The sequence below is a fragment of the Acomys minous genome (genome assembly GCF_964271855.1).
Source record: "Acomys minous genome assembly, chromosome: 10".
Classification (NCBI taxonomy): Eukaryota; Metazoa; Chordata; class Mammalia; order Rodentia; family Muridae; genus Acomys; species Acomys minous.
The window spans coordinates 49,820,312-49,836,352 of NC_140491.1; the positions used below are offsets into that span (position 1 = coordinate 49,820,312).

Below are 16,041 nucleotides of genomic sequence, written 5' to 3' on the forward strand. Positions count from 1 at the left end.
CTTTGCATTATACTCAGCAGCCACTTGTTGTGCAGCAAGGGCACTAGACCTGTCTTACAGCACAGCACCCAGTATTTGCTTTCTAGTAATAGAGCTCATGAGTGACCTAGAGTGTTGTGTAGAGACTTACCCAACGTCACTGGTTCAAGGAGCTCAAACTGTATGGAAACAAGTTTATAATTTATGCTTCCTAGCGCTTCATCTCCAGCCCAAAACACACGAAGTGGCTTCACTGGCATCTGTGGCGGAGATGAAGAGCAGCACACGCTTCCTCTCAGGCAGTGATCTGGTCGTCTGTGCTGGGGTTTCCTCCATGCTGAGTCAGATGTCACACACAGACACACACACACACCCTCCCCCTTTTTGAGACAGGGTTTCTCTGTGTATCCCTGGCTGTCCTGGAACTTGCTCTGTAGACCTGGCTGTCCTCAAACTCAGGGATCCGCCTGTCTCTGCCTTTCAGTGCTTAGATTATAGGTGTGCGCCACCACACCTGGCTCTTTCTCTCCCCTTCCCGCCCCCACCCTGAGACAAGGTCTCACCTTGTAGCCCTGTGTGGCCTGGAACTTAAGTAAGTACAACAGGCTGGCTCCCCAGAGATCCCCCTGCCTTTTCCTCCCAAGTGCTGGGATTAAAGGCATGTGCTGTGATACCCAGACTGCACCTTTTTTTTTTTTCCTTTTTCTTTTTTGAGACTGTCTCACATAGCTCAAAAGGCCTCAAATTCACTTGTAACCAAGGATGGCCTTGAACTCCTGATCCTCCTGCCTCCACTTCCAGGTGTCAACTTTTTATTCTTTCCAACTCTATGACTCATGTTGGAGGCAAGTTTAAGCATTAGAATAGAAGGCAGGAAATGTTGATTGCCCTAACTGTAGAAACTCAAACTCCCCCCCCCCATTAACTGAATACACGAACGCTAGATGGGAATGATGAGAGAAATAATATATTTATTTCGGTGAAAATTTTTGCATGTGTGAAAATTCTGTTAACTAGGACCTTCAAAATCCTAGACTTTGCTTTTGTCTTACTGTGGGAAACAAAGTCTCTTACGGGACACTAGCATTTTAAGGTGACAAAGGTCAGAGATTGTTTCCTTTGGTTTAAGCAGCAGCCTAATATTCTTCAATTGGGGGCTTAGGATGTGGCTGTTGACAACACATTTTATTATGGGGTCTTTAATGATAAAATATTAAACTAAAAATAAGCCAAAAATTACAGGTTTCTTTATTTTTCACTAAATAGACAATTGAAATACATGGTACAAAAATAAGTGGTAAGATTATTGTAAAATGAAAAATGGACAGAATAAATATTCAATTTAATTTTCCATCTATGAGAATTTCACAATAAAATCATAGTTTACTTTGTATTATAGATGTGCTTGTTGGGTCTATTCATCCTTCTATAAAATAAGGCAACTGGAAATTCCTGAAGTCACCATAATTGGATAAATATCTTTTTTTCTTTTTCTTTTTTGTCACTGTTGGTTTTTTCCTTGTCAATACAAAGGGAGGAAGAGTTCATAAACTGTTTACTATCATAACTAATGATATAAAAACCAATAAAATGAAGTGAAACCATGCACTTTAATTTTACAGAGCAAACGTTGTTCAAACTGTCAGCTTATTCTTTGTTAGCAGAAAACATTACATGAATTTATTTTTAATATAAACATATTTACAGACTTTGTAAAATTCTAGTGTTCTTTCCCAACCGGCAGCAAGATTAGGGCTTACCACACCATTTCGGCATACTTCACTATATGCTTTTATGCACGTGTCAGTAATTGCAGTTTTGGAGGGAAAAATATCCCATTTTTCAAGTACAAACATTTCAAGACTATCAGGGCTCTACTTTGCTACATAATAGAAAATTATCCCTTGTTATATTTTAACAAAAGAATGACTGCCATACAGTACCTGCATAATGAGGAACATTCTGCTCAGTGGCTGTGACTGGGAGTCCTTAGCGAATAGCAGTCACTGGGCTCAGCACTCATTTCCTGTGCTCACTTGGCCGGAGGTTCTCGCACGCACATGCTTGGCCATCCCAGCGTGCCTTGCCACCACCATGCCTCCTTTGGGGTCCATCTCAGTTTCAGAACAGCCGGTGTCCAAAGCCTCTGGTTTTGTGCTAGAGCTTAGCTGTAGGCCTGAAAGAGCCCTGTCTTGAGATGGTACTTTACTGTGAATTCAAGAAACTTCAAGGGAACAATTTTACATTCTAGTGTGGCTACTTGAAGCACATGGATATGGTGGTACCATCCTAAGCTCAAACAATTTCAGCTCACACTTAACACACAGCAGAAGATATACTTAACAATTCTGTTGGTATTCCTAAGTAGCATTCAAAACCAAGGTCAGAGTTTGCATCCTTTAGTTACAAAAAGTCTTTTTGTTACAAAGAGGATGAACAAAAAGTATAGGCCAAGGTCAGGCAAGATGGGTACTTACTCTATGGGAAACAGTACATTCCTAAATAAACACTGTCAATTGAAGCGATTATAATTATGCATTAAAGGGCAGAAGGTGCCCCATTCTGCAGTCAGTTGGTGTAACTGGCTGGCTCTTTTCTATAAGGGTCTCCCATCTTCATTTTTTGTGTGGACTGACTTCCATGCCTGTCAAATGGTTTAATTTTAAATTCCTGAGGGCTCCTCTAGCATTGGTGGGAAGACAGTTTAAAGCCACATCAAAGAGGTAAAATATACTGACTTTTAACCATTTAACCAACTCTAGGTTTTATAGGATGTTTTACATATAAAATTATTAATCATTTGCTAGAAAAGCTTTTTCTTTTGGTGCCTTTTGAAAGCACATTATGTATCATGTACAATATAAGAATTAAGCTTAACTTGGAGATGACAGAATTAAAAATCTTTAATTTAGCTGGGCGTGGTGGCGCACGCCTTTAATCCCAGCACTCGGGAGGCAGAGGCAGGCGGATCGCTGTGAGTTCGAGGCCAGCCTGGTCTACAAAGTGAGTCCAGGATGGCCAAGGCTACACAGAGAAACCCTGTCTCGAAAAACAAAAAAAACAAAACAAAAAAAATCTTTAATTTGAGCCAGGTGGTGGTAGTGCACGCCTTTAATCCCGGCACTTGGGATGGGGGCGGGGCACAGATGCAGGTGGATCTTTGAGTTAGAGGGAGTTCCAAGTTACACAGAGAAGCCCTGTCTTGAAAAACCCAAAACCAAACCAAACCAAAAACCTTTAATTTGGATCATGCCCATAAACATGGTAAGTCATACTGTGTAGCAGCAGACACATGAAAATACTGTATTTTATGTATACTTACCAAAACTAATCTTTTTCTCATTATATAGCCTCAGCCAGCCTGGAACTCTAATTAATATAAACCAGGATGGTCTTAAACCCAAAGAGATACTACTGTTAGGATTAAAGTCAAGTACCATGCTTATCTAAGTAGCTGGTCTTTTTGTTTGTTAGTCTGTTTTTTGAGACTTTCTGTTTTTGAGGTTTCTCTTTGTAGCCATGGCTGCCCCAACTCACTTTGCAGACCAGGATGGCCTCAAACTCACAAAGATCTGCCTCTGCCTTCGAGAGTGCTGAGGTTACAGGCATGCACCACAACACCCAGTGTTGTCATTTATTTTTTTTTTAAAGCTGAAAACACCATCTTTGAAACTTGGTAGAATCTGTGGTAATCAGTACACAATCACCCCTTCAAAATCTGTAACTGGTTTTGAACTGATCCATAGAATTTTTCTTCCTGACAAGGCACTAGCTGTTGACTCCCAAGCAACAAAGAATTTCCCTGTTTTCAATCACTATAGGCTGCTTTAGTTTCTGTAGGGATCAGACTGTATGGCCCTTCCATTCCCTTCCTTTGACTAGTCTTCTAGGGGAAAGAGGAAGAAAAGAATGGAGTGCCCTAGAGGTGAGCATGATGGCAGACCTCCATCCCTGATGCACTGTCTTAAATAGTCAAGGAAGACAGTAGAGACAAACTGCTGAAGATGGCAGTTCAAAGGACTGTATAGAGGTTCTACTGACTTGCTGTAGATTAAGGGCTTTACATAACTCTAGTGCAGGTTATGAAAAAAACCCACGGTTTTGCCTACTAACTTTTTCACTCCCTTAGATCCCATCCCCTTGTATGCCTGAGAATCCCTAGTACTTGGAATCTTCTTTTTTGAGCAGCTTTCTGTAAATGGCGTTTCATCTGTTTTTTGTTTTGTTTTTAACAGAAGGGGTACATAAGCCCACACACCAAAAAAACCCTATAAAGCCACATGTTTTTGGTAGAGAAGCACCAGAAGGAAAAGCCTTAGTCTGGAGGGATTCACTGTAAATGAGAACAGTGACTCAAGAACCCTTCAGAGGTGAGAAGGCATTGTAAAACAACTGTGTTAAAGCCGGGTTTCTCCCCTGCCTTAACTGTTACATGGCCCTTATGAGTTGTTCTTGAGTTTTCTTCCCCAGACCCAACTTAGGTGATGGTGAGTCCATCTTTGCCTGGGATGATACCTGAAAGAGAAAGCAGCAAGGGTCACAGGCATGCAGCCCAGGAAGAAATGGTGATGCTATGGCTTCTACATACATTGCTTTCATCTCCTTTACTACTATTTTTGTTTTAAGATGATCTTGGCTGGGCGGTGGTGGCGCACACCTGTAATCCCAGCGCTGAGAGGCAGAGGCAGGCGGATCTTGAGGAGTTTGAGGCCAGCCTGGTCTACAAAGTGAGTCCAGGACATCCAAGGCTTCACAGAGACACGCTTGTCTCAACCTCTAACCCACCCCACCCCCCAATAAAAAAGATGACCTTGGTCCGTAGCCCAGGCTGACTTCTATCTCTGAATCCTCTTGCTTCAGCCTCTAGAGGGCTGAGACCACAGGTCTGCAGCACCTGTCCCCGCTCCTGCTGCTGCTGCTGCAGGCTCTGCTCCTGACTACTTCCAGCATGTGTTCACTGAGACATCTATGCAAACCTTTTAAGAGGAAGTTCCAGAAACGTGCAGTAGCACTATGGGGTTCTGACATGCTAGGTAGTGGAGGTCCTGGGCTGGGCACCACCTAGCCCTCCTTTTCTTCTGGCTTCCTTTTCCTATCAGTCATTCCCAGTTTGACTTTTTAAGAGGTAAGATGAAAGTTCTATCTGACAACTAGTAACTTGCTAAGTCTCTAAGAAGTGTCATCCCCACAATCTTTGGGGAATGATGACATGGGAGGTTTTGGAAGGTCCTCCTTTGTGGGGAGGGGTAGGGCAGACAGCTGGCAGTTAACTGGGTTTCTGTAGATGTGTGTGTGGTCAGAGATGCTTGGAGATACGCGCTAAATGAGTTGGGTGTTAAGAGCCTACAGGACAGGCGCAGTCTGCTAACAGCCCCACACTGGAGAAGTGTACCTGTGTGGAAACAACACTGGTCAGGGTCACTGCTGCTGTCTGTGGCTGGCCGGAGAGGTGACGGGAACACAGATACGGGAATGTGGGATGCTCCTCAGCAAGCTCATGAAAACAGAGGGTAGAACCAAGTCACCACAGGAAGACCCACGTTCCTGGCAAGAGTAGGGGACTCCTTCAGCACCATGGGCAATCTTCCTTCAGCACAGCATTTGTTTCAATGACTATTACCCCAGCTAAGTGTCTAAGAAATAATTATTTACTAGGACAGCCTTGTGCCCTAATTAGCACAGTGGGTGGACAGCAAGTTCTCTTCTTGGGTTTTTCTACTTACTTAAAGTCCTTCGTGCGGGTGTTCTTTTGCTGCTGTTGGCCTGTTGTCAGGGATGAGGGTACAGCCAGCCAACATATCCAAAGAGGCTAAGATAGAGTCATAAAAGTGATCTGCGTGGCTCTCCAGCTCACCAGACTGCTTTGCGATCCTCCCAAGGGCATCCTTTAAAACTAAAGGTCAGATTATTAAGTTATAGCAGGTTGCTCAGTGTCTCCTCCCCACTCCAGCAGGGTCTCCCGCAGCTCAGGCTGACCTCTAATCTGCTTCCTAGCTGAGTGTGACCTTCAGCTTTTGATACAGGTGCACAGTACCACACTACGTGTTTATGCAGGATCAGTATGGGGACTGCAGCCACGGCTAGGCCAACACTCTCCCAACTGAACCGCACTCCTATCCAATCTATCCTTATTTTTAAACAGTGATGCTTCAAGGGCTTAAGTAATGTATTGGGGAAGCCTGTGGACTTTTGAGGTAAGGGAGATCAGCACCCACAACTGGAGAAATGGTATGGGAACAGGCTAAGATTCAGTCAGTCCTACACGGTAGAGCTGAGGAGGGGTACGCTAGGGTTAGAGTACTCACAAAGGGCAGGCTGTTTTCTTAAGCACAAAAGCTGTTTGCTTCCTGTGCTTTATCAGCTGTGTCACACGTTCCCTAGCTTCCGGTCAGAGGGCAGCATCTGCCAGCAGCAGATAAGAAAGGGGAAGCCTTTGTTCTCCTCACAATGTGGACTAGATGGGGCAGGAAGGGAAGGAACAGCAGGCTGGTGTGTTAAGCTCAGCCCCTTAGGAAGCCACATCAGGGCAAAGTGCTATCCTAACAACTCTTGAAAGCTGGTGGCAGAGGAATGCTGTCAGGGTGGCCCAGCCCTGTTCAGTCTTAGGTAGAATTCTGGGGCCTTTTATTTGAAACTTTACTATAAACAGGTCATGGAAGAAAGACTCAAGGAACAAAAAAGTAGGGGTTCCTGGTGTGATTTTTGTGTACTTTAATTGAACATATACGTACAGGGCCTCATCTGGCTTAATTCCCATGGGCTCCAGTCACATGACTCATAAGCAGTTGGGGTGTAAAACAAAATGCCAGCCTGTATTTATGTAACTGGGTCAGAATGCTCTTGGCAGGGTGCTGACATAGGGGCAAGTGTCAGTCACACTTCTAAATTATACTTGTAGCCAAGTGAGAAAGCAGGATGGTGTGGTACAGGTGTGTGTGTATGTGTCTGTACTCCTGGCAGGATGCTTCTGGGAAGAGGAGGAAGTAAGAAGTGTCAAGAGGAACTTGAGACTTGAACAAAACCACTAAGTTCTCCAATTATTCCAGGTGGAGGGCTGGGAGGGGTTAGAGTACCAATCTGAAGGAGTCTGGATTCGCATATGAAACTCAAAACCAAAGCCTCTTCTGGCCAGTGAACTAAGTCTCTTAGAAGACAAACTGGGGGGGGTTTTGTTCGCTTACTCATTTAAGTATTAATGGATATATTTCCAAGCAAAAGTCAAAACCGTTTTAGGAGGCCTATTACAGATGGCCTCCGTGAAGAGGAGGCTTATACTGAGCTCTTCCTGCTCAGGCCCAGCTCTTCAGACCCTAGGACAGCAGCTGGAAGTCCCAGCACCATGCTAAGCACGACTGGTAAACGCCAGTGTTGTCAGCAGCAGTGAGGCTTGCTGCCCCAATGTAAAACCTAAAACTTGGGGCTGGTGAGATGGCTTAGTGAGTTAAGGCATTTACATGCAGGCTTGGCAAGATTTAAAGCTTCAATGTTTAAAACGTGTGTAAGGGTAGGAGAGGATTAACTCCACCGGTTATCACTAAGTCTACACACATGCCATTCGTATACAGAACACAAAAACATTAAGGCTTAGCCAGAAAAGCAACCCCTAAAAATCCTATGTAAGAGAACACAGGAGGAGTGTCAGAACAGGCCTTCAGAGAAGCAGGGCGTGGGGGCACAGGGCTCACCAGTTCACACTGCTGCAGACCTGTTAGTGGCTGCTTTCCATTGGAACGTCTCCATGAGTTCACTTTCCCCAGGGTACACAACTGGCACTGCCTGGAAATGTTTTAGGGTGTCAGCACTGCAGGGGTGTGAGGGCGTCTGTGCTGCAGAACATCTTGCAATGCATGGAACACCCGCTAAAACAGAGTTAGCTAGTTCTATATAGCAGTGACACCAAGCCTGGAAAACCTTGTTTTTTAACACTTTTCCAGGAGGCATCTGGCCATCACTTCTCACAAAGTTCATCATGGCTGTGTGTATGCCATTTAGTTCCTGTGTAAATCCTACCTCTCTGTGGAACTGAGGACCAGCCTTTTTAAGTACTACACGGACATTAGTGGCCCCTTTATGGGCCCAGCAACTCAAGGCTTTAAGGACACATATGGGCACCAGTTCTTGGCACCAAGCAAACGCTTGAAGTTCTCATCTTTTACTAAATTTGGAATATATCCTGTTAATGTTTGAGTCTGGCTTGTATGTGACTGCAACCCTGTTCCTCCAAACCTTTTTGTTTGTTTGTTTGTTTGTAAACAGGTTTCTTTGTGTAACAGCCTTGGCTGTCCTGGAACCTGTTTTGTAGACCAAGCTGAACTCAAACTCAGAAGTCCACCTGCCTCTGCCTCCCAGAGGTGTTGTGCCACAGTACCCGGCTTCAGTTTTTTTCTAAATATCCACCCATCCTTTGTGAATTTCATATACTTTTCTGATATATGATCCGCACTCATTCCCCTAATAATCGAATGCTTTAGCCAATCTGCTCCTGAAAACTGACTGTTGTTCCCTACCCTTCCCCTCCACACACACAGGAGTCCAGGCTGGTCTCTAACCTGTGTGCCAGGTAGCAGGTGGAACGTAAATGTCTAGCTGGTGTGATGCTCCCCCTCTTTTTTTTTTGGACAGAAACCCTCCCCTAAAGTAGAGCATAAAGTAGAGAAACCTGTCAGTTAAATGAGCTAAGTAGAAAATTTGAGGGCTTCCACTGACTACAGCCACAACTGAGGACTGCTACACCAAATTCTGGATTCCTGGGCCAGTGAAATGGCTCAGTGAGTGCGTAAACACCACTCCTGAGCAAGCCCCAGAACCTGATTTTGAGAGAATGAGCTCTCAAAAGTTGATCTCTTGATCTCTACACCTGTGCCATGCACACACTTCTGAACTCATGCACTGCACATTCAGAACATCTCCAGAGACTTATAAAAGCAAAGAATGCATTTCTTGGGGACTGGCAAGATGGGTCAAAAAAGACAGTGCTTGCTGTGTAGTCCTGACAATCGAGTTTGATATGTGGAAAACACATAAAAAAGTTGAAAAAAATGGTGGTTCAGCAAGATGGCAGGGAGAGAAGAATGTTGATGTCCTTGCCTCAAAAGCAAGGTAGGAGCCATCTCACATACTATATTAAAAAATACATATATGTATGTATTTCTCAGAAGAGAATGTATTTTTTGTAGGTTTGGCGCCCAATTTACAACAGGCTTACTTTTTTTCCCCCCTCCAGACAGGGTTTCTCTGTGTAGCCTTGACTGTCCTGGACTTGCTCTGTAGACCAGGCTGGCCTCGAACTCAAACTCACAGCAATCCACCTGCCTCTGCCTCCCAAGTGCTGGGATTAAAGGTGTGTGCCACCACTGCCTGGCAACAGGCTTACTTTTATGACCCTAACTCTCCTACCATGAGTGTGGAGGGACAGTGATGGAAGGAGGCAGCGGGTGTTCTTTGTGGGGCTCTCTTAAGTGGTGTGTAGCAAAGCTCTGGCTAAATGTGAAACTTGAGTCACAAGGCTGGAGATACAGCTGAGTGGCAGCATCTACCTTGTATGCTCAAAGCCCTGGATTTGATCTCTCAGCAGTGGATTCAAACACACACACATACACACCACACACCACACACACACACACACACACACACACACACATGCCAGGGACCAAAAGGCCTGAGGCCGACCCCCACCCATTCAGCATTTGCAGCAAACATCCTGCTGGGCCACTCATTAGGTATGCAAGGCATCCGGCTTAGTCCTGAGAAGACAGCGATCTGATCCTGAGATAACCACAGAGACATCCTGCTTTGTCTCACCTGGAAGACCCCTCCCCTTGCAAATGTTCCCGGGGCTCAACCCAGAAGATTTTGTACTTTTCCACTACTCTCCTTGCGTACCCCCGCCCTCACTAAAGCAGGTTTTAAAAAGCCTGCCATTACCTTCAATAAACGGCTCTTGACAAGCAACTGTTCGCTTGAGCTCTACATCTCTCTCGCCCATGTCTTTAATTACAGGTTGCGACCCCCCTCGACCCCCCAATAACTGACCAGCTGGACTGGTTAGTGGACTAGTTACATGGACTAGTTATCGTTACATGGACTAATTACACACACACACACCACACACACACACACACACACACACACACACACACAACACACACACCACGCTGGACAGATGGCTAAGAACACTTACTGCTCTTGGAGAATGCCCAGCTTTGGTACCGAATGCCTGCCTGGAGGCTTATACCTTTAATTCCAGTTCCAGGGAATCCAACAACCCCTTCTGACTTCCACATGCTCTTGCATGCATGCGGTACACATACACACATCCAGGCACACAAACATACACATTTAAAAACAGAATGCCTCAGCTGGGCTCAGTGGTGCACAGAGCTACCTCCCAGCACTCAGGGAGGCAGAAGCAGGCAGAACTCTGTGACTTCCTGTAGACAGCCTGGTCTACAATGAATCCTGGGTAGCCAGGGCTACACAAAGAAACCCTGACTCAAAACAAACAAACAAAACATCTTGAACATATAGACAGATACGCAACGTGGAAGTGGCTCAGTGACTAGGACCACACACAGCTCTTCCAGAGGACCTGAGTTCACTGCAGTGGGCTGTTTACATCCAGCTGTAGTTCTAGAGCTGCTGTGTTGGCCTCCAAGGGCACCTGTACTCATGCATATACCCCCATCCATACTTAAAAGTAAAGTAAATCCTTTCTTAAAATGGGCATCGGGCATGGGGACACTTGGGAGGCAGAAGCAGGTGGATCTCTGTGAGTTCAAGGCCAGCCTGGTCTACAGAGTGAGTTCCAGGATAGCAAGAGCTACACAGAGAGACCCTGCATTAAGCAAACAAACACACAAAAGGCATTATAGGGCCAGTGAGGCAGCACAGTAGGTGTTAAAGGGGTTGTCGCCAAGCCTGATGGCCTGACTTTGATCTCTGAAACCCACATAATATATAGGAATTCAAATAAGCACCCACCACAATGCTACCAGGAGCTAGGAGAGCCTGTCTCACAAAAGCAGACTGCAGGTGTGGTGGCTCAAGCCTGTAATCCCAGGACTCAAGGCAGAGGCAGGAGAATCCTTTTGGTTCAAGGTCAGCCTGACCTATATAGTGAGTTCCTGGCTAGTCAAGCAACAAAACACAAAACAAAACAACTGCCAGGTGTGGTGGTACTGGCCTTTAATCTGCAGGCAGAGGCAAGCAGATCTGTGAGTTCAAAGCCAGCCTGGTCTAAAGAGCATTCAGGACAATTAGGGCTCTGTTACACAGAAACCCTGTCTTGAAAAATCAAAATAAATACACAAACAAAAAAAGTAAATAAGAAAATTGACTATTCTAGGCTAAAAAACCCCAGAAACAAAACAACTACTAGTGTTACTATTAATAGTCATCTAATTTAAAAAATGGATAAATGACCTTGAAACTTTAGAAGATATTAGAAAAGGCCAACAAATCTATGAAAAATGTTCAGTATTATTAATCATGAAGGAAAGAAAACTATAGTGATCAATAATTATTAAAATGGCTAGTATGGGGCTGGAGAGATGGCTCAGTGGTTAAGAGTAATGGTGGCTCTTCCAGAGGACCTGGGTTCACTTCCCAGAACCTACCCAGCAGCTCACAACTGTCTGTAACTCTAGCTCCAGGGGATCCGACACAAATATACACACAGGCAAAACACCATTACATATGAAATAAAAATAAGTTTTAAAAAATGGCTATTATGGTGGTGGTGGTGGTGGCGGCGGCGGCGGCATACGCCTTTAATTCCAGCACTTGGAAGGCATAGGCAGGTGGACCTCTGGGTTCAAGGCCAGCATGCTCTACATATTGAGTTCCAAGACAGCCAGGGCTATGCAAAGAAACCATGTCTCAGGAGTGCTGGGGGACAGAGCAAAGATGGCTAGTATGAAACAGAAAACGACAGCCAAGATGACAGAAAAGGGAAGTCTCGCACACTGCTAATAGGAAGCAGTATGGAGGTCTTCACAAGACTAGAAATGCCAGTGTAATGTGGAAATCCCACTACTGACCACTGTGTATCAAGGAGAATGAAAGCAGTTGCTGAAGAGACAGCGGCACTCTCGCCATCTTTACAGTACTGTGGTCACTTCCTGAGATGAGACCGAACTCCAGTGGGAAATGGGGTGCCAAGTTAAGACAATCTGAAAATTCCTGTCAGTGGAAGCTGATGAGAATTCTACATTGAGAAAATAAAGAGTCCCATCACATCCTAAATTTAATTGCTAGTTTAAAAACATTCTTTTTAGTTTTGTGTATGTGCGCATGTGCACGCATGCACATGTGATTCTAGAAGAGCACGGTGGATGCCCTGGAGCTGGAGCTGAGGTTAGTCCTCACAGTAGCTATGCTGTCTCTCCAACTCCTGGGTAGTTCTATTTGGGCGCTACCTTTATTTTATTTTATTATTTTCTTACTGTTTTGTTTTGAGGTAGGATCTCACTATGTAGCCCAAGCTGGCCTGGAACTATTAGACCAGACTAGCCAGAAATTTAAGACAGCTCCAAGTGCTTGGATAAAACATGTACACCTAGGACGCACAGGAGGCAGGTTGGAGCCGCTGCTGTCGCCATGATCCCCGGTAACTAGCGAGAGCTCACCCACTAGAAGAACATGAAGAAGTAGAGCAACTCGGTTAAGAGAAAGCACTGAGATGATGGGCTTTCTGCCGCCGCCCGCAAGCAGAGGGACTCGGAGATCATGCAGCAGAAGCAGAAAAAGGCTAATGAGAAGGAGGAGGAACCCAAGTAGCTTTGTGGCTTTGTGTCCGACCCTCTTGCCCTGCGCCTGTGTCCCTGGGCAGTCCCACCAGGCTCACAGTGCTCACAGGCCCTGGGCAGTCTCACCAGGCTCACAGTGCTCACAGGCCCTGGGCAGTCCCACCAGGCTCACAGTGCTCACAGGCCCTGGGCAGTCCCACCAGGCTCACAGTGCTCACAGGGCCTAGCACCGATGGCCTCCCCTTTGCCCTGCGTCTGCAGCGGGTTTCTTTTGTGCATCCTTCCCCTCAGGCAGCCTCTCTCCCCCTGGGCCACTCCTGGGGGTGAAGGGGTTATCCCTTCCCAGGGTTTTTTATTCCTGTGGGGCACACCCCAAAGTATTAAAAGTAGCTTTGTAATTCAAAAACAAAAAAACAAAAACAAAAACCATGTACACCATCACGCCTGGCTCTTCATCTTTAATGTTATGTTGACTTTCATATTAAAATTCACTATAGGTGAATGGGTTGAATTCCTAAGGGCTGCTCTAACACACTCAGTGGGAAGGCATGCTCTGGTTTACAGCCACACACAGTGAGCGTGAGTATCACAGTGGACCCAGGGCTGAGTACATTATGTGTCAATACACACAAGCAGACAAGGCTGCTCTCGATACCCACCTGGGGTGTTGTCCAGCAGGCACTGAAGAAGAACCTCCCCCTGCTCCAACACACGCTCTGTCAGGGACTGATGTTCCTCCACATCTTTCTTAAATTGCTTAAGACATTAAAAAAAGAAAAGAGGTTTCAAATACTAGTGCCTGTAGAAGCTGTGTAAAACAAACACTACACCACTGGGTTATACCTGATTTCTCTAACATGGAAGACTGACGTCATGCAGTCAAGAACTCATCAGTGTTCTAGTCTAGTGGCAGCTTTGCTGAGCCCTTAGAGAATATATTGTTTTTGTTTCTTCTGTTTTTTAGACAGGGTCTTGCTTAGCTCAGGCTGGTCTTAGAGGTTTCCTTACCCTCCCCTAGTGCTAGGATTCTAAACCTGCACTATCAAGCCCAGCTCTACAGAAGGTTTTCCCCGGAAGAGGCTGGCTTTGAACAGGTTGGAGTAGGGGATTCCATTTTGTATACTTTATGGTGTTCTGAAATCCAGAAGCAAGGGACTGTCAAGATAAGTTACACCCTTACAATGGACACGGTAGGTAAGAGCTACAAGCAGCAGTTTCCCACTATACTGAGCATGCAGAGCTGTGGTCTCCACCTTCATGACCCTCTGCTGACCTCTATGCCACACCTTGGCATCAGGGTAGCTACTGTTTTCCCAAGAGTTCATGCCAAGCAGGCTTTCCCTCACAGCTACTAGGCCTTGTTGATTTTTATCCTTATTTTCTTTAAAAAATAGGGTCTCATTATATAGTTCTGGCTGCTCTTTAACTCACTATGTAGACTGGGCTGGCCACAAACTCATAGAGCCAGGCCTGCCTCTGTTTCCTCAGTGCTGAGATTAAAGGCAAGTGCCATCACTGCCAGCTATAGCTAACTTTTAAAATCCTTCTTTAGCTGTAGAAACTGTATAAAATTAAACCCATGACATGGGACAGACTTCCCTGCTTAATATTTTGAGGGTACTAGTTTTATTTTTGGATTTCTTTTCCTGTCTTCAATATTCCTTTTTTCCTCGTCTGTGCTCTAGTGGTTCAATGTTGCTTCATCCCCACTGCATTAAGATAAGGTCAGGGTTAGGGGGGGATGAGTGACAGCTAAAATGTGAGCACACATAAATCCAAACACTCAGCCGTGGTCTAAGCAGGGGCCATGGGAGCTCATTCCTAAGTCACACAGCATTCTGAGGAAGGTCCGCAGGGCCGTCTCCCTGATGCAGTACGACACAAGAGGCCTCAGGCTGACTAGTACGCAGGGATCACTGCTGGCTCAGCTCCTAGCTATCTACAGTGCAGGATGGTGCAGCTGGCTGGCCTGGAAGTTGACTCACAGAGAGCGTTATGAGGGCTAAAATGGAGAATGGAGTAAATCTTATCTGACTTGTTCAGCTAGGCCAGGAAAGGCTGCTGAGGTAAGTCAGATAGAGCAGCTCCTCTTCCAGGGACTCGCCCGTGCACTCCCCAGGCATGCAGGCACACTGTGTTTGAACAGAGAAGACCCTCAGCTCAGCCTTCCTCTAGTTTCTATCTCTACACTCTATCTAACAGCATTCCTTCCAGGGCAGGACGGCTGGCTAGTCCAAGCTAGGTTTCAGTTGATTCCGAGACAGAAAACAAAGGCCCTCCCACCAGACAGGTGGGTATGCATGACGCTATGAGTCAGAATTTGGAGGTAAACTGATTAAGCTGAAGAAGTAAATCTCTCTGCCGCTGAAGAAGTGCTAGATTGCAAATCTGTGTCCCTCCCTCCCTACCAGACTAGCAGCTAGCCTGGGCCATAAACATGGCCCAACAACATGTGACCAAAGTCAGCCAAGCCCAACTGAGGTAGCAGCTAACGGAGTTTACCCTCCATTTCAACATAACCTTTAGTCTAGTATCAAGTTAGCTAAAATTCACAGCTGTGAAATAACAGACCTTAACAAACAGGCATAAGACAAAACCCTAAGTCTCAAACATAGACACAAACTGGTGTCAGATTTTGAGGTAAACTTGATATACATTTGTCCTCTCACATGGCCTGCCTGCCTATGCCTGGATTCAGCACTTTCAGCTCAGTCCATAAACAGCAACACAGTTCAAAGGAACTTGTGATGAAGTTGATGTGTTCTGGGTGTGCACTGTGTGGTGTGGCAGCCACTTCACAGCTGTGGTGCACATATGTCTGAACTGCCGCACATGACCAGTGTCTGTAAATCACAGCATATGATTCTAACCCTGAGATAGCTGCCAAATACCATGCAAACTGCCCTAAAATATTTCTGATTCAAAACACACATAATTATCCTCTATTTGCCCTGGATGTTAACTCATATTTTGTAGCATTCAGCACTAAGAGTTTGAAAAGGGCATTTTGATTAGATTTACTCAGATAAAGTCAACTGAGCTACAAGATTACAGTTACTTGAGATTTTATTTTGTAAAAAAGTAATTTAACCACCACTCCTGTGGGTGAACAAGCCAGGAACACATTTTACCCGGTAAAGCTGCAGAGAGGACTTGAGACCTGTAAGACTGGACCTCGGTGGAGTCCTGAAGTCAGCAACATCTGTGACCTTGTACAACCAGCAGATCAGCTCTTCCAACTGACAGCAAAATGCCTGTGATGACAAGAACACATGGTGGGTGAAGCCGGCCTACCTGCTCAGGGACCAGTGCGACA

The 16,041-nt window shown here is 45.5% G+C and overlaps 1 protein-coding gene across 2 annotated transcripts in view; it reads right to left on the reverse strand.

The window, feature by feature from the left end:
* Positions 1–924: 924 nt before the first annotated feature.
* CEP68 (centrosomal protein 68) overlaps positions 925–16,041 on the reverse strand; it is a 32,261-nt gene continuing 17,144 nt past the window's right edge. The window contains exons 4-8 of one of the 2 annotated variants that reach the window (XR_014782717.1): positions 15,857–15,979; positions 13,385–13,481; positions 5,703–5,872; positions 5,372–5,523; positions 925–4,494 (exon numbers count right to left, since the gene is read on the reverse strand). Coding sequence is in view for 1 of the 2 variants with exons in the window: in XM_084799741.1 (XP_084655867.1) it covers positions 5,703–5,872; positions 13,385–13,481; positions 15,857–15,979 (390 nt within the window). In the remaining variant the exon portion in view is untranslated. The remainder of the gene's footprint in view (positions 4,495–5,371; positions 5,524–5,702; positions 5,873–13,384; positions 13,482–15,856; positions 15,980–16,041) is intronic. The other variant, XM_084799741.1, reaches the window with a different exon arrangement.